This window comes from Macaca thibetana, chromosome 7 (assembly GCF_024542745.1).
Source record: "Macaca thibetana thibetana isolate TM-01 chromosome 7, ASM2454274v1, whole genome shotgun sequence".
NCBI lineage: Eukaryota > Metazoa > Chordata > Mammalia > Primates > Cercopithecidae > Macaca > Macaca thibetana.
The window spans coordinates 139,911,667-139,928,642 of NC_065584.1; the positions used below are offsets into that span (position 1 = coordinate 139,911,667).

Genomic DNA, 16,976 nt, shown 5'->3' on the forward strand with positions numbered 1-16,976 from the left:
CCATGAACTTGGATTTCTAACAATCCTCCTCAGGTAATATAGATATTGGCGGTCCATCAACCATACACTGAGTAGCAATGTACAATTCTCTCCCCTAGGCTACACTACTTTGCTTTTTAAGCTTTATGACAAATACTGTAGTTAGTACTTTTTAAAAAATCACTATTTTTTTGGTAGGAAATAGACATGCTCATTATAAAGAAATATAAGCAATGCATACAAATACAAAGAAAAAAATCAATCACCCTGTTCACATCATTCTATACTCTCTGCTTCATCTCTACCAGGCTATGCCAATAGGGTGTGCTAGACGGAGACTGGAAGGCTGGAGGAGAAAAATGAATATGCTCCTTCTGTTCCTCTCCATGGCACCCCTGGCCTGACGTCTCCTCCCTGCACTGGCAGTTTGTTTCAGTCATAGCAGTTGCAGTAAATCTAGTTTGTAGTATTTCCAACACTTGCAGAAACAGACTTCTGTGCTCCTCAGAGACACGTGCACCAGGTGTCTGGGTCCCAGGCCTACAGGGCTGCTCTTCCAAGTCCAGAGGTATTAATACCAGCTTAAACAGTATTCCTTTCTCAGAGATCTGAGTTTGCACTCCACAGGGCCCCTCCTCTGAGTTTGTACAATTTAATAATTTCCACCTCATTCCTTTGTTCCACAGCCTTAGGAATGGCAGCTAGTTCCCCCAGTTGTTATCTCTGTGAAAACTTTGGCATCTTATTTTTGTTACTTAAATCTCTGTTAACAACACTTTATATTAAATTCTTTGTTAAAAATAACTGGTGTGGTTTCTGTTTCCTGACCAAATCCTAGTTGATTTACATTTCAAGTCCAATGAGCCAGAAACTATCATTACTATTAACATCAATAAAGCTGTTAAGGTTAATTTAAAAAAGAAAAACATCGGGCGTGGTGGCTCATTCCTGTAATCCCAGCACTTTGGGAGGCTGAGGCAGGCAGATCACCTGAGGTCAGGAGTTTGAGACCAGCCTGGCCAACATGGTGAAACCCTGTCTCTACTAAAAATACAAAAATTAGCCCGGTGTGGTGGCGGGTGCCTGTAATCCCAGCTACTTGGAAGGTTGAGACAGAAGAATCACTTGAACCCAGGAGGAGGAGGTTACAGTGATCCACTGAGATTGTGCCACTGCACTCCAGCCTGGGCGACATAGCAAGACTCCTTCTCAAAAAAAAGAGAGAAGTGAGGAAAAGATTCTGTAAAGCAGCCTTGTTCCATCATCTTAACTTAGAAGCCTGTTAGATATGACATCCATGTTCTTTTCCTTAATCTTCATAAACTTATGAGGTAGGTGTGAAAGTAAAATAAATCTCGGGACCCCAAAATCACTAAGCCAAGGGAAAGGTCAAGCTGAGAACTACGTAGCTAGGCAAACCTGCCTCCCATTCTATTCCTAAATAAGACAGCAAAAAAGTTAAAAAAACAAAAACAAAAACAAAACAAACTACGTACCTCCCTCACAATTTGCCCATAAGGAAGAGTTCTGTTGAATTTCACCCTGCCAGTGTAAACTGATAGCTTATCTTCAAACGTGCAGGACAGACACTCATCCCTCTGCTTACCTGAGACAAATGCATATCTGATCGGTTTCTCTGCCCTGTTGTTTATGTAAAAAATGGAGATTCACTGAGTCAGACTAAATTGTGTATTCAGTGAAAGGCTGATCAAGGACTCAAAAGAATGCAAACTTTTGTCTCTTATCTGCCTATGACCTGGACACCTGCCCACCCCTCATCCCGCCACTTCTTTTGGACCAAGCCAATGTATCAATATTAGCTGATGTCTCATGTGTACCTAATATGTATAAAAGCAAGCTATATCCCCACCACCTTGGGCTCAGGAACCCCTGAGGTTGTGTCATGGGTGCATCCTTAACCTTGGCAAAATAAACTTTCTAAATTGATTGAGATTTGTCTCAGATACTTTTGAGCTCACAAAGCAAGTCATTCCCAATTTTTAAAAAGTTAAGAAAAATAAACGTAAAGCAGTCACACCATTGATCAAAAGAAGCAATGAAATCTAAAACTAGATTTTTGTTTTAAGTGTACAGTCGGTGATTTTTATTTACCTGGTTATGTAATGATCATCACCATCTAATTCCTGAACATTATCATCATCCCCAAAAGAAACCCTATCCCATCAACAGTCACTCCTCATTCCCCACCCCCTGACAATTACTAATCCGCTTTTTTTTGGAGACAGAGTCTCACTCTATCACCCATGCAGGAGTGCTGTGGCACAATCTTGGCTCACTGCAAACTCCTCTGCCTCCCAGGTTCAGGTTTCAGCAATTTCCCTGCCTCAGCCTCCCGAGCAGCTAGGATTACAGGTGGCTGCCACCACGCCTGGCAAATTTTTGTATTTGTAGTAGAGACCGGGTTCCACCATGTTGGCCAGGCTGGTCTCAAACACCTGACCTCAAGTGATCCACCTACTTGAATCTTAATCTACTTTCTATCTATGAATATGCCTATTCTGGACTTTTCATATAAATGGAATCATACAATATGTAGCTTTTTGTATACGGCTTCTTTCATTTAGTATAACATTTTCAAGGTTCATCCATGTTGTAGCACGTATCAGTTTTACTCCATTTTATGGCTGATTAACATTCCAATATATAAATATACCACATTTTGTTTATTCATTCACTAGCTGATGGACATTTCAGTTACTTCCACTTTTGGGGCTACTATGAATAATACCTCTATAAACATACTTGTACAAGTTTTTTTTTTTTTTCTCCCCCCACAAGTTTTTGTGTGAGCATGTTTTCAATCCTCTTGAGTATCTATCTAGAGGTGGAATCACTGGGTCATACAGCAATTTTATGTTTAACTCTGAGAAACTGCCAAACTGTTTTCCACAGCGGCTGCACCATTTCATATTTTCATCTGCAAAGTATGAGGGTTACAGTCCACATCCTCACCAACATTTTTCTGTTTTTGTTTTAATATAGCCTCCTAGTGAATGAATATAAAGTGATATCTCATTGTGGTTTTGATTTGCATTTCCATAATGACCAATGATGCAAACAATCTTTTATGTACTTACGGACCATTTATATCTTTTCTTTGGAGAAATATCTATTCAAATCCTTTGGCCATTCATTTCTTAGGTTGCATTTTGTTGCTGAATTGTAAAAATTATTTATATATTCTGGATACTAAACTCTTAGCTACAAGATTTGCAAACATTTTCTTCCATCATGTGGGTTGTCTATTTTTACTGACAGTATCCCTTGACACTCACAATTTTAAAATTTTGATGAAGTCCAATTTATCTATTTCTTCTTTGCTTAATTGAGTAAAACCAGGCTTATCTACCTCTAAGATACTATTGCTTCCCTAAAATCTTATCCATACACTAAGTCTTTGAAAGAAAAAATGGAAACTTCTGGTTCAAATTAAAAGAACTTCTGTATTTTAATTTTAATTTGATGTCATAATACCATCTGGGAAGATGGTAAATAAAGAATTGACAGTAAGAGCCAGTGCTCTCCTCAAGTTCATTTTTTTTCAAATCTAATGGTTTGAATAAACCTATTACCAATTTATAATTATTCAGTAGTCCATATAAAATGAACTGATGACTGCAGATTAATAATTTGCATGCAGTTTTTCTATAACACCATATACCCACATATTGAACAGAGAAATGTGATATCCTTGAATCTGAATACCTTGAGATGGTGATGAGCCTGACATGGAAAACGAATTAGCAATGGTCTTAGAAGTCAAATAATAAAGTGGTTATATAAATAAACGAAGGTGCCAAACTTCAAAGTCCTATCTTCCCTAACATGTCATGAGTGTTTCATTTTAACAAAAGTATAAATAGAAAAAGGTAATTCTTTTTTTTTTTTTGAGACGGAGTCTTGCTCTATCGCCCAGGCTGGAGTGCAGTGGCGCAATCTTGGCTCACTGCAAGCTCTGCCTCCCAGATTCACGCCATTCTCCTGCCTCAGCCTCCCGAGTAGCTGGGACTACAGGCGCCCACCACCATACCCGGCTAATTTTTTGTATTTTTAGTAGAGATGGGGTTTCACCGTGTTAGCCAGGATGGTCTCGATCTGCTGACCTCGTGATCCGACCCTCATCGGCCTCCAAAGTGCTGCAATTACAGGCGTGAGCCACCACGCCCAGCCCAGCCCACAGCATTCTTAAGACTACTGAACAACCGTAATTTTACAATTAAAATGCTGTAATTTAAAAATGAACAAAATGTACTCTTAACGGTATCTATCATTTTTGCTCACTTTTCAAGAATCAAATAATTGCTCATACTTAATATACAGCAAAACTCCTGATGCTTGAAATCATTTAAATAAATTTTTCATTTTCAAGCAATCCACCTAAAATTCTTTTTTGAACATTGAGTTTTATGGTAATAATTTTATATTTAAGAATCTAACATTTCCCTCTGTAAAACAGGTCTTCAAATTCCCACTGGTCTCCCACTTACCTCTTTGTGTTACTGAGGTCCATGGGGTTTAAGGTTGCTTAGAAAGGTAAAGCTTAGGAGAATAGGTGGATGGTATTCACATGTGAAGATAACGATACAATAATACCTCTGATAATGAACTTCTTTCATGAACAAAGTCAGGCAAATTTTTAGCCAAAAAAACTCAGAAATCATGGGGAACAAAGCTGCAGATATTCATGAATATTATTCAATAAACAGTTTCTATTTGTCTTTTCCAACAAAATGGTGAAACCTCAGAGTTTTCTGCTTAAAAAAAATTTTTTTTTTTCTTTCTGTAGGAAGAAAACATTTCTGTTCTCTTCACACCCACTCCTAATCAAAATAAGAATCTGCTGTAGGTTATTTACATTTATTGATTGACTGATTAAATATACCTAAAAGTGAATGTTGATCACATTACTTAAACAGAATGTGTATTTTAGACTTATTTCTGATGTTAATAGCAAACAGATCACTTAGAATGCAGAAGACAATGTTCTAAGTGGTTTATATATATTAACCAATTTAATCCTTCAAACAACTCCATGAGATAAGTACCATTATTATTCTGATTTTGCAGCTGAGGAAACTGATGCAGGGATGTTAAGTAACTTGCCAAGGACCATACAGCTAATAAATGGCAGAGCTGGGATAAAAACCTTGGCAGTCAGGCTCACAGTTACAATGCTGTACTGTTTCTCATTATTGCAGTTGGCACATCAATAGAGATTAGGAATAAAAAAGGAGATCTGAAATCATTCTTGACCATACTTTAAGGCTAATTTTGATGTTAAAGATGACTCAGACCTCTCGGGTTGCTTAAAACAAGAATGTCAAAAGACAAAACTATATAATCTTCCCAGGAGGTAACTTCTCTACACACCTGGGAAAAGCAAACCAGGAAGACTAATGGCTTGAAGTTACTGAAACCTATTCATTAATGCTCATCAAACTGGATTTCAGAAACATTTGTTGAACTTGTGGAAGTATAAAATAAATAAAAGTAATAATTTCTCCCTGTAAGGATCTTATAACCTATAGGAAACAACCTTTTTCTTTTGAAACTCTTAAATTTAATGTGATAAACACTGTGATAGAGATGAGCACAGGATACTGAGGGAACATAAGGAACTCCCACCGAATCTTGGCTGAGTGGGGAGCTCAGGAAAACATCCTGGGAGATTTCAACTGAGCTGAAACTTTGAGGATGAGTATCGCCCAAAGGTGGTAGAAAAGGCGGACAGGTTTAGCAGGAGGGATAGAATATGCAAAGGAAGTTTTAAAAGCAAGAGAGACCACAACAACATTTAGAGAGGAAGTGTGAATACTGTAGGACTGGAGCATAAGAAACAGGGAAAGCACTTCATGGAGTGTGAAGAATAGAGGACTAAGTGGTAGACCTGGGCCAAATCAAAAACAGCCAACATAAGAAAGTTTGATTTTTACTCGAAAGGTAATAGGAAACCACTGAATAATTCTACAAAAGAGAGTAACGTGGCTCAATTGTGTTTGGGGACCACTATGGCAATGCAGCATAGTAGCTAAGAGCTTGGGCCCTAGATTTTGAGTTGTGGCTTTGCTGCTTATTCACTGGATAAACTTATATATGTTACTTAAGCACATACTACTTAACCTCTCTGAATGTCAATTCCTCAACTGTAAACCAACAATAATAATAACATCTAATTCACAGATTTACTGAGAGGATTAAGCAAGAAGATCCATTTAAAACACTCAGAACTAAGTATTTGGTAAGCTATTCATCACTATCAGTGGCAATGTGGAAATGGATTAAGAGGGACTAAGGGGGAAGCCATGAAACCAATGAGAGGGTTACTGAAATAAAGGGAAAAGCAAAACCTAAAATAAAGCAGCAGCTGTGGAAAGGTCAATAAGCCAATGGGTTCAAAACATTAAGGAGAGGCCAGGCGCGGTGGCTCACACCTGTAATCCCAGCACTTTGGGAGGCCAAGGTGAGCAGATCACCTGAGGTCAGGAGTTCGAGATCAGCCTGGCCAACATGGTGAATTCCCCCCTCTACTAAAAATACAAAAATTAGCTGGGCGTCGTGGCATGTGCCTATAATCCCAGCTACTCAGGAGGCTGAGGCAGGAGAATCGCTTGAACCTGGGAGGCAGAGGTTGCAGTGAGCCAAGATCATGCCATTGCACTCCAGCCTGGGCTACAGAGCAAGACTCCATCTCAAAAAAAAAAAAAAAAAAAAAAAAAAAATTAAGGAGACAGAAATTCTAGGACTTTGGGACAGTGTTGCGTGGGAGTAGGGGATGGATAAAGATGGCCATGTTCCCCAAGAGAGGGAATATGGGAGAAAAAGCATCATGGACATCTCATGGATAGAAACATTTTATTCCACACACTAAAAACAAAATTCATTTATCTACCCCTCATTAATCCATTCTTCCTTCATTATCTGTAACACCACTCTCTCATGGTTTTTCTCCTACCTCTCTGACTCCTTCACATTCTGCTTTTCAGGGTCTTTTTCCCTGCCTTGTCTCCCAAATGTTAGTGTTTCCAAAGTTGATGTTCTCAATGCTGTTCTCTTTTTACTGCTCACTCTCTCTTGTGTGAGCTCATATACTCCCAAGGCATTAATTAATATTCACCTGTTTACTGATGACTTCCAGATCTCTACTTCTGGGTCGGACTACTCAACCCAGTTCCAAACCACATATATCCATTGTATATACTGGAATATCCCAGGATACTCACTCAATGTGTCTAAAACCAAACTGACTTTCCTGATAATCTGCCTAGCTCTTATATGGACCAATTTCAAAAACAAAAACAAAAAACCTTTCCTTCAGACTTTCTCTCACAGGCTCTTCCCCAACCCCCAATTTGCGACTGCATAAATTATGCTCCTTCTCCAATCTTAATCCAAATCCTCTATATTTATCCCATCGAGACAGTCTATATTTTCTTGTAAAGTCCATTTTTAGTAACTTTTATGACATTTCTGTACTATTCCATTCTAAAATACATCCTTATCCCTTCTATGTTATTTCTAACTCTGGTTAAAAGCACTGAAATAAATGCCCTCAACTTCCTTCTTCATCTCTAAATTTTTTTTTCTCCATTCTCTTTTTCTCCAAGACTAAACTTCCATGTGTATACTTGATGCTAATCCTGTTCCCTTAGCTGCAAAGACCTGATTTATGAGAATAGAAAACTTGTCTGTCTCATATCCAGCTACTGGAATAATGACTGTATAGCATATGGTCTATATTTTTAAAACGTGTATTGAATGCCTTATTTACAAATGAATTATCCTCTCTCTCTGGTGCCTTTCCAGTTTTTCCCCTCTCCTTCTACCTTGGGTTCTTCTGTAAATCTACAAATATGTTTAAGTCTTTTTCCAATGAAGAAGAAAAAAGACTAATATTTTCTCTTGACTCTCTTTTTAAGATATTTGCTATGTCTTTCCGTCTACCATCAAGCTTCTTTTAAGTTTTAAGCCACATCTTCATCGTTTAATCTTTTACCACATTTTTTGTTTTTGTTTTGAGACAGGGTCTTGCTGTTACCTAGGCTGGAGTGCATTGGTGTGAACATGGCTCACTGCAGCCTCGACCTCCTGGGCTCAAGGGATCCTCCTACCTCAGCCTCCTGAGTAGCTGGGACGACAGGTACACACCACCATTAATTTTTAAATGTTTTGTAGAGATGGGTTCTCCATATGTTGCCCAGGCTGGTGTCAAACTCCTGGGCTGAAGCGATGCTCTATGCTTCAGCCTCCCAAAGTGTTGGGATTACAGGCATGAGCCACCACACCTGGCCCCACGTTAATGTTCAACACTTTGAAATGTGGTTTCCTCCTAAAACTGCCTTCTCAAAATTACAAGAGACCTCCTAGACCCTTTCTCACATTTTTATCTCCTCTGATGCTTTCTGCACATCACTTAAGACAAAAGAACACTCACTGAACTCTTCTCCCTCCTTGATTCCCAAAAAGATGTGCTCTTTTATTTCCTATAAATAATCACAGCCCTTACCATGCTATTTGTAGCTATTTATTTGTCACTGTTCTGTACTAGACTTAACAATTTCTTGAAGACAAGTGTCGTATCTTTTTTTTTTTTTTTTTGAGATAAGGTCTCACCCCAATTGCCCAGGCAGGAGTGCAGTCGTGCGATCTCAACTCACTGCAGCCCCAACCTCCCTAGGCTCAGGTGATTCTCCCACCTCAGCCTCCCAAGTAGCTAAGACCACAGGCACATGCCACCATGCCCAGCTAATTTTTTGTATTTTTAGTAGAGACAGGTTGTTGCCCAGGCTGGTCTTAAACTTCTGAACTCAAGTAATCCACCTGCCTCAGCCTTCCAAGGTGCTGGGATTACAAGTGTGAGCCACCACGCCCAGCCAGGTGTCATATCTTAATCAGTGTATTCCCACTATATAGCACTGTGATTGCTCAATAAATATTTGTTGAATACATGAATGAATATTGCCATCAGATCAATGCCTAAAAGAGTTCTAGGAATACTGGAGAATGGGAGTGTTGGTTAAAATAACGATGACAGTTGACATTCTAAGGGAAAAGGGCAAGTAAAAGCAGTATGAGGGGCAATGGACTATCAGAAAGCAGCATAATTCATGTATTCACGCATTCATTCATCTGACATTTACTATGGGCAAGGCAAATAAGACAATCAAGACGTCGTACCTGTCCTCACAGATCTGTCTTATAATCAAAAGCTGAAGGTTTGGGGTGGAGTGTTAAGAACTGGTAGAAAACAGAAGTAAGATACCGCGTCACTAAAGAGTAATTCTAAATCTAATGTTAAAATATAAGGACAGTTTGGAAGACCACAGCCAGCTGCTTCTGGTCTACTCACACCTTTGTGATCTAGGTCTATTAGTAGCAGTTCTCAAACTTCAGTATGCATAAGGAGCACCTGGGGATCTTGTTAAAGATGAAGTCCTGACTCTGTGGATCCCAGAAGTCCTGATTCTGTAGATCCACGAATCTATGTTTTAATAAGCATCACAAGTGATGCTTTTGGTCTGCAGAGCATGCTACTGTAAAGTCCTCAGTCATTCATGTTTTAATTTTGCCATATCTGGGTTCTACCTATAATATTACTTTCTTAATAATTCATTTAATTGCTGTATGTGTGTGTTTATACACATATGTATCTTAGCCTTATCCTAAGCAAGGTATTTGGTGACTTTTTTGTTTTAATACATGTAAAATAAATACACAACCATTAAAAAGGTCTGTCTCTATTACATCAGCATATGGGAAAGTTTGAAAAGCACTGCTCCAGAGTTCATGCCCTGCAAACATCACATCCTGCATGCAGTCTGATGATATAAATTATATTAAATAACAAAAAGTTCCAGGGCAATGAAGTTCAGCAGAATTGTGCTTCGGAAGAGCTCATTATAAAATAATCCAAAAATATTTTTTAAATGAATGTTCTAATGATTACAAAATGACATTAAGGAAATCCTCCCCATAACATCAAAATATTGACTTTTTATTTTAAAAAGTGCTTTGTCTTTTATTCTGGTACTTAACTCTCAGAATATTCTTGAGCTAACACCGGAGCCAATCCCAATAGCTAAGCCGTAGAACTTAACAGCAGTTGAACAAAATGAAGATATATCTGTGTTCTTGCCCCACAATAAAACACTCATCCATTTTATTTAGAATTACATTTGATTAGGACTGATAATTCAGTTCAAAGGTATAAACTTGATACCTCTTTCTTTTCCTTTAACCCCCAAACAATTTATAATAGTAGGCAAAATTATACAGCAAAAATATCAGGGGAATAATTGTATCTCAGGAAGGTCTATTCCTTAAAGGCTTTGGCAACTCACAACCACAAATAGAAAAGACAAAATATTTCACCAAATTAAAGGTTGTGCTGATATTAAGCCTTTAAAAACAATACTCTTCTCTAAATTATGTTTTCTCTTAAATGGCTAAGAAAATCATTTTCTACCAAAATACTCGAGTGGATGTCTTTTGGATTGTGTGTCACAAGCCAGTTCTATACTTGTTTAATTTCTGGTCACATTGAACAAAAACAAAAATGAACGACTGTGGTCCTTCATCTCTACATCACTTAAGTCAGCTGGAAATTTACCTTATTACTTACTGATTTATAAAGCACTTTACCCTGTTTACCCTGTTTGGATGACTACTGCAATCGCCTCTCTACTAGTCTCCCCTGCTTCAGCCTTTTCCCTACAGTCTGTTCTCCGCACAGCAGCTTACGATGCCCTGTTTAAAATGTCAGCTTACTCACTCTTAACGCTCAAAACTCTGCAGACCTTTTCTCAGAGTAAAAGCCAGTCTTTTAAATGGCACACCAGGCCCTCTAATACACAATCATCCTACAGCCCACAGCATTGAGACTACTGAACGACTGTAATTTTACAATTAAAATGCTGTAATTTAAAAATGGACAAAATGTACTCTTAATGTTATCTATCATCTTTGCTCACTTTTCAAGAATCAAATAATTCCTGATCCTACCCCTCAGCCCCTGTCACAGGACTCTTTCCTTACTCACTTTGCTGCAGTTACAATAGCTTCTTTGCTGTTGATTGCATATACTGGGCATATTCCAGACACAGGCTTTGCATTTGCTGCAGCTTTTCTGAGAGTGCTCTTCCCACGTGAATCCATATGGCCCTGCTCTATCATTTCCTTTAGGTCTTTGCTCAAACATCATCTTCCAGGTGTGCCCTTTCATGATCACCTTACGGACAATCCATACTTCCCACCCCCACACATATTTCCTCTCCTCTTTTCCTCTTTTGTAGTCCACCATATCACCTACGATTTGGCATTCTGTATCTACTGTTTATCATTTGTTTACCCCACAAGAGGGTGAATTCCTTCTGGATGAAGATCGTCTATCTGCTTTGTTCACTGCTGTATCCCAGGAACAAGAACAGGTCTAGCACATAGTAGATGTTCAATAAATATTTGCTTAATGAACAATATTACTCCAACTCTAGAACTTTCAGTCTTAACCCCATTAAGAGCTAAAAGGCATCCCCCAATTTCCGGGTGGCATTTGACTTTCGTGAACTTATATGCAGTATCTTTTGTTTGACACACGGTTCCCTCTGATTTTTCTTAGATATGTGCAAGAAAGATGAAAATCAATCATGCATAACACTGATTTTAGATAATTTCTTATCCATAAACCAATAGAGAAAATGCCTTCTGAATTTGTAGCTTCTCCTCTTAAACCTAAGGAACATAAACTGAATATCTGTTGCCTTTGCCTCGTGGGGGGGGTTGGAAGGGGGCCAGGAGAGACGTGAAAGCCCAGGAGCCCTTCTTCAAGAGCGTCAACTCTTGTGCACTCCAACTTACTTTTTTGAGGGGGTGGGCATCGTTCGAGGTCTCTGCTAGGGGGTGTCTGTTTTTCACCCTTTGAGGTGCCTATTGTGCTGTGTCTTGAGAACGAGGAGAGGTGGGCGAGGAGGGGGTAAGAAGGGATGCTGCGTGCGGCTCCAACTGCCTCCGAACACAAAGTCGGGAGGCGAGGGATCCGCGCGGGTGTCTCGGGGGCCAGCGGGCGCCCGGGCCGCGCGCTCGGATCGCAGCCTCGGCCCCGGGGCGCGGGCGGGACGCGGGCTGCGCGGAGTTAGGCCCGGACAGAGCCCCATGGCCTCCCGGCGGCCGGGCACGGGGCCCCGCGCACCTCACTCACCCCGGTTCCCCCAATCCGGCACCCTTCTCGGTTACCTCGAACTCTCTTCAGCGAAATGGGATCCTTCTCCTGTTCTGCTGACATTACAGACCGCAAAGCATGACTCCCCCCCAGGCCGCGGGAATTCGGTCTCTTTGATGCTGCGGCGGCGGCTCCTCCTCCTCGCGGGGCCGCTGCGGCTGCGAGGCAAGCCTCGGAGCCGAGGCACGGCCGAGGGCGGTGGGGACGCGGGCCGACTTTGCAAAGTTTGGGAGGAGGACGAGGCCTCGGGGCGGCGGGGCGGCGTGCGGGCACCGGGGGGCTCAGCGGCGGTGGCCGGGAGCGCGGCCTGGGGGCGGCCCCCCACCCGGGACCGGCATGTGCTGAGGGCGAGTGCGCCGCCGCCGCCGCCGCCGCCTCCCACTCCTTCTTCTTCGCCGCCGCCGCCGCCGCCGCCGCCTCAGGAGCCGCTGACAGGGGAGGCAAGAGGCTGGCGGCCCGGCCCTGGCGGCACACTCACAGCGCCCTCTGAGGAGGAGGTCTGCTCTCTCGCCGCTCCCGAGTCGCAGACACAAAAGCCCCCAGACTGGAGCCGCCTGCAAAACCCGCTCTGGGGCGGGCGAGGGACGTGGCGCGGCCCCGCGGCTTCCCCGCCCTGAGCTCCCCAGCCCCGCGCGGGGACGGGCTTCGGGGGGCGGGGGCCGCTGCCTCGTCCCGCTGCGCCTCCCGCCACCGCCGCCGCCTCGCGCTCCGCCTCGGCCCAGCCCCCACGGCCCGCGCGCGCCTCTCGCTCCGCGCCGGGGCTCGCGGGCCCGCGGCTCTTGCAGCCCGGACGGGCAGCGCGCGCCTAGGGGCCGCCCCGCCCCGCGCCGGGCGCTCCCTCGCAGCCCGCCAGGCCCGAGGACGCCAGACCCTGCGGCTGACGCGACCGGGCCCAGCTTTCGCAAGGAAAGGGCATCTCCGAACTTCGTCGGAGGCCACAGCAGCCGGTATCTCGGCCTCGCAGCCAGGGATCGCAAAGATGAACGTACCATGCGAGGAAACTTTGTAAGCCGGAGCTGGAGAGTTCTCGGCGGGCATGTGGGGATCCAGATTCCCCGACTCCGTGTCCGCGTGGCCGTGGTGTGGACACCTGTTTGTGGAATGCCTCCACTTGGTATTTTAACGACTTGACTCTTCAAGAAAAAGCGACGTAGAATGAATATCAGGACGGTGTGTGTGTGTGTGGGGGGGTGGTGTTGAAGCAGTGACGCGGCTGAATCTCATTTAGACGTTAAATTTTAGGAGGAACACCCCCGGTGTGATTGTAAATTAGATGTGATCACCCGTCCACATTCTTCAGTTGGGCTGTGTGACCGGAGGCGACTTGGGTAACCTCTCTGGGTCTCAGTTTTCTGGTCTATAAAAGGCAGTGGGGCTACATCTCGAAGGTTTCTTCTAGCTCTGACATTGTTTAACGTAGTTCTACGAAATTGTTTTCCCTGGTTTTTTTTTTTGTTGTTGTTGTTGTTTTTGCTAGGTTTTCTAGTTATCCACTGGGCTTATTTTGATGTAAGAATCACCGAAAAGCACTCATGAAGCGTGGGAGGACATAGAAATAGCTACAGACTGGAGTCTCGTCCTTCCAGAGACAGACACCCAACTCATTCAGCTGCACAGTGTCCCAGAGAACAGATGTAAACATGAAGCCAACGTACAGCCTCAACAGCTGCATACCAGACAAGCGCCACATAGTGTGGTCCGGGCCAAATGTAACCCTTTATCTAATCAGGGTGGTCTGGAATGATGGAATTCCTGATTAGAAGAGTCAGACTAGGACAGGCTAGGGAAAATATTCTTACAGGAAGCACCCCGAGGAGAAGGTTCCTGCTAACTAGAATGTAACCTCCATGCAGGCAGGAATTTTGACTGGTTCGCTGCTGTATCCTCTGGTACCTAATAATGACTAACACATAGTAAGTGTTCGAGAAAATGTTTACTGATGTATGAATAAACAGACTTCAAGTGGCCCTGGAACGACTGGGATGGCAGGGCTTTGGTAAGAGTAATAAAGCCGAAGCAAATGGTAATATAATAGATTGGGGGCCGGGTGCGGTGGCTCACGCCTGTAATCCCAGCACTTTGGGAGGCAAAGGCGGGGCGGATCACGAGGTCAGGAGATCCAGACCATCCTAGCTAACATGGCTAAAAAGACAAAAATTTAGTTAGGCGGGTGTGGTGGCGGGCGCCTATAGTCCCAGCTACTGGGGGGCTGGGGCAGGAGAATGGCGTGAACCCGGGAGGCGGAGCTTGCAGTGAGCCGAGATGGCGCCACTGCACTCCAGCCTGGGAGACAGAGCAAGACTCCGTCTCAAAAAAAATAAGTAAATAAACATAAACATAAAAAAGCAGATTGGATCTGATAGTTTACCTTATAGGGTTGTTGGAGGAAAATTTGAAAGCACTTTGGTAAGTCAACAAAGAAATGAAGGCCAGGCATGGTGGCTCAGGCCTGTAAATCCCAACACTTTGGGAGGTTGAGGCAGAAGGATCACTTTAGCCCAGGAATTTGAGACGAGCCTGGGAAACAAAGCTAGACCCTTCTCTACAAAATAATTTTTAAAAATTAGCCAGGCATGGTGGCATGGGCCTGTAGTCCCAGCTACTCAGGAAGCTGAGGCAGGAAGCTCCCTTAAGCCCAGGAGTTAAAGGTTGCAGTGAGCCATGATTACGCCACTACACTTCATCCTGGGTAACAGAGCAAGCAAGACCCTGTCCCCGCTCCAAAAAAAATATGGAAATGACATGTTTTCATTTTATAACTCTTAGTGCAAGGAGAATGGCTCAGAAAAATCATTGCTAAGAGATTTTGAGTTCTTTATTGTAATTCCCTAAAGCTAGAGACTCAGAAATAGTAGGAAAATCAAGAGAAATGAATTGGCTTCTTTTTCATGATTCATCAAGAATAAAAAGACCTTCTTACTTGGGCATAGTCTTTTAGATCGACTTTACTTCCAAATCTTGATGGCTTGCTTGCACATAATCAGAATTACCTGGAGAGCATTCCAAAATTTCAGATTCCTAAGTCCCTCCCCAGATTTCCTCAAGTCAGAATCTCTAGACGTCTGTTTTTAAAGGCTCCCTAGATGATTCAAAAGCAATGAGCTGATTTGATGACTTGCATTTATCAGCCATTTGGTGTAAAACATTGTCACCCAAAGATATACAGAGATTGAGACAATGGTTCCTGTCCTTAAGAATTTCACAGTTTGGGGGAGGAAGTAGAGGTTTAAGGTAACATGAACAATGCAAAATGCCAAGCACTGCAATAGACTACCGTGTCAGCAGAGGAGAGAAACCCTCAACTCAGCTTGGGAGGCAGGAAGCTGATGATGTTTTTAGGAGAGCCTTAAGAAGAACATATAGGAGGCTGGGTGTGGTGGCTCACGCCTATAATCCCGGCACTTTGGGAGGCCGAGGTGAGTGGATCACGAGGTCAGGAGTCAAGACCAGCCTGGCCAAGATGGTGAAACCCCATCTCTACTAAAAACACACAAAAAAGCCAGGCATGGTGGCAGGTGCCTGTAATCCTAGCTACTCAGGAGGCTAAGGCAGAGAATTGCTTGAACCCGGGAGGCAGAGGTTGCAGTGAGCCAAGATTGTGCCACTGCGTTCCAGCCTAGACAACAGAGAGAGACTCTGTCTCAAAACAAAACAAAACAAAACAAAAACATATAGGAGTTGTTTCCAGGGGTTGAGGGTAAAGGTTAGGTAATGAGGAGTTATTGCTTAATGAGTACAGTATTTCAGTTTGGGATATTGAAAATTTTCTGGAGATGGACAGTGGTAATAGTTATACAACAATGTGAATGTAATTAATGCCACTAAATTGTACCTAGTGGCTAAAATGGTAAATTTTATGTTACATGTATTTTACCATAAAATGGTTGAGGTGAGAACATGTAGAAAATAAAACAGATTGCAAGGGCAAATGGAGTCTTGTAATCAGAGGGAACAGAGTTTCCAAAGGACAAGAAAGGTAAAAACATATGAATCTTTTGGAGACTGTAAGTAGTTGGAGCATAAGGTACCCTTTGAGAAGTGGCAGGAGCTGATTCTGAGGAAGTAGACAAGAGGCCAGACCTCTGAAGGGCATTGCATGCCACACCAAGAATTTTTGATTTTATCCTGAAAGCAATGGATAAACATTGAAGAGTTTAAGCAGGTGAGTGACATGTTTAGGTCTGCATTTTAGAAAGATCATTCTGGCTACTAGGTGAAAGATGGATTAGAGAGGCACAAAACATTAGTATCTTAGTCTATTTGTGCTGCTATAACAGAACATCAAAGACTGGGTAATTTTTTTTTTTTTTTTTTTTTTTTTTTTTGAGACGGAGTCTCGCTCTGTCGCCCAGGCTGGAGTGCAGTGGCCGGATCTCAGCTCACTGCAAGCTCCGCCTCCCGGGTTTACGCCATTCTCCTGCCTCAGCCTCCCAAGTAGCTGGGACTACAGGCGCCCGCCACATCGCCCGGCTAGTTTTTTGTATTTTTTAGTAGAGACGGGGTTTCACCATGTTAGCCAGGATGGTCTCGATCTCCTGACCTCGTGATCCGCCCGTCTGGGCCTCCCAAAGTGCTGGGATTACAGGCTTGAGCCACCGCGCCCGGCCAAGACTGGGTAATTTTTAAAGAACAGAAATTTATTCCTCATGGTTCTGGAGGGTAAGAACTCTTAAGATTAAGATGCTGGCATTTGGTGAGGGCTACTCTCCACTTCCAAGATGGTGCTTTGAACACTATGTCCTCCGGAAGGAAGGAACACTGTCCT

General features: G+C 42.9%; 1 protein-coding gene across 2 annotated transcripts in view; it reads right to left on the reverse strand.

Moving 5' to 3' along the window:
• PYGO1 (pygopus family PHD finger 1) overlaps nucleotides 1–13,387 on the reverse strand; it is a 48,782-nt gene extending 35,395 nt beyond the window's left edge. Inside the window, exon 1 of one of the 2 annotated variants that reach the window (XM_050799801.1) lies at nucleotides 13,201–13,387. In XM_050799801.1, coding sequence (XP_050655758.1) covers nucleotides 13,201–13,249 — 49 coding nt within the window. In that variant the 5' untranslated portion in view covers nucleotides 13,250–13,387. Of the gene's footprint in view, nucleotides 1–12,225; nucleotides 12,606–13,200 lie in introns of those variants that run through there. The other variant, XM_050799800.1, reaches the window with a different exon arrangement.
• Nucleotides 13,388–16,976: the final 3,589 nt, after the last annotated feature.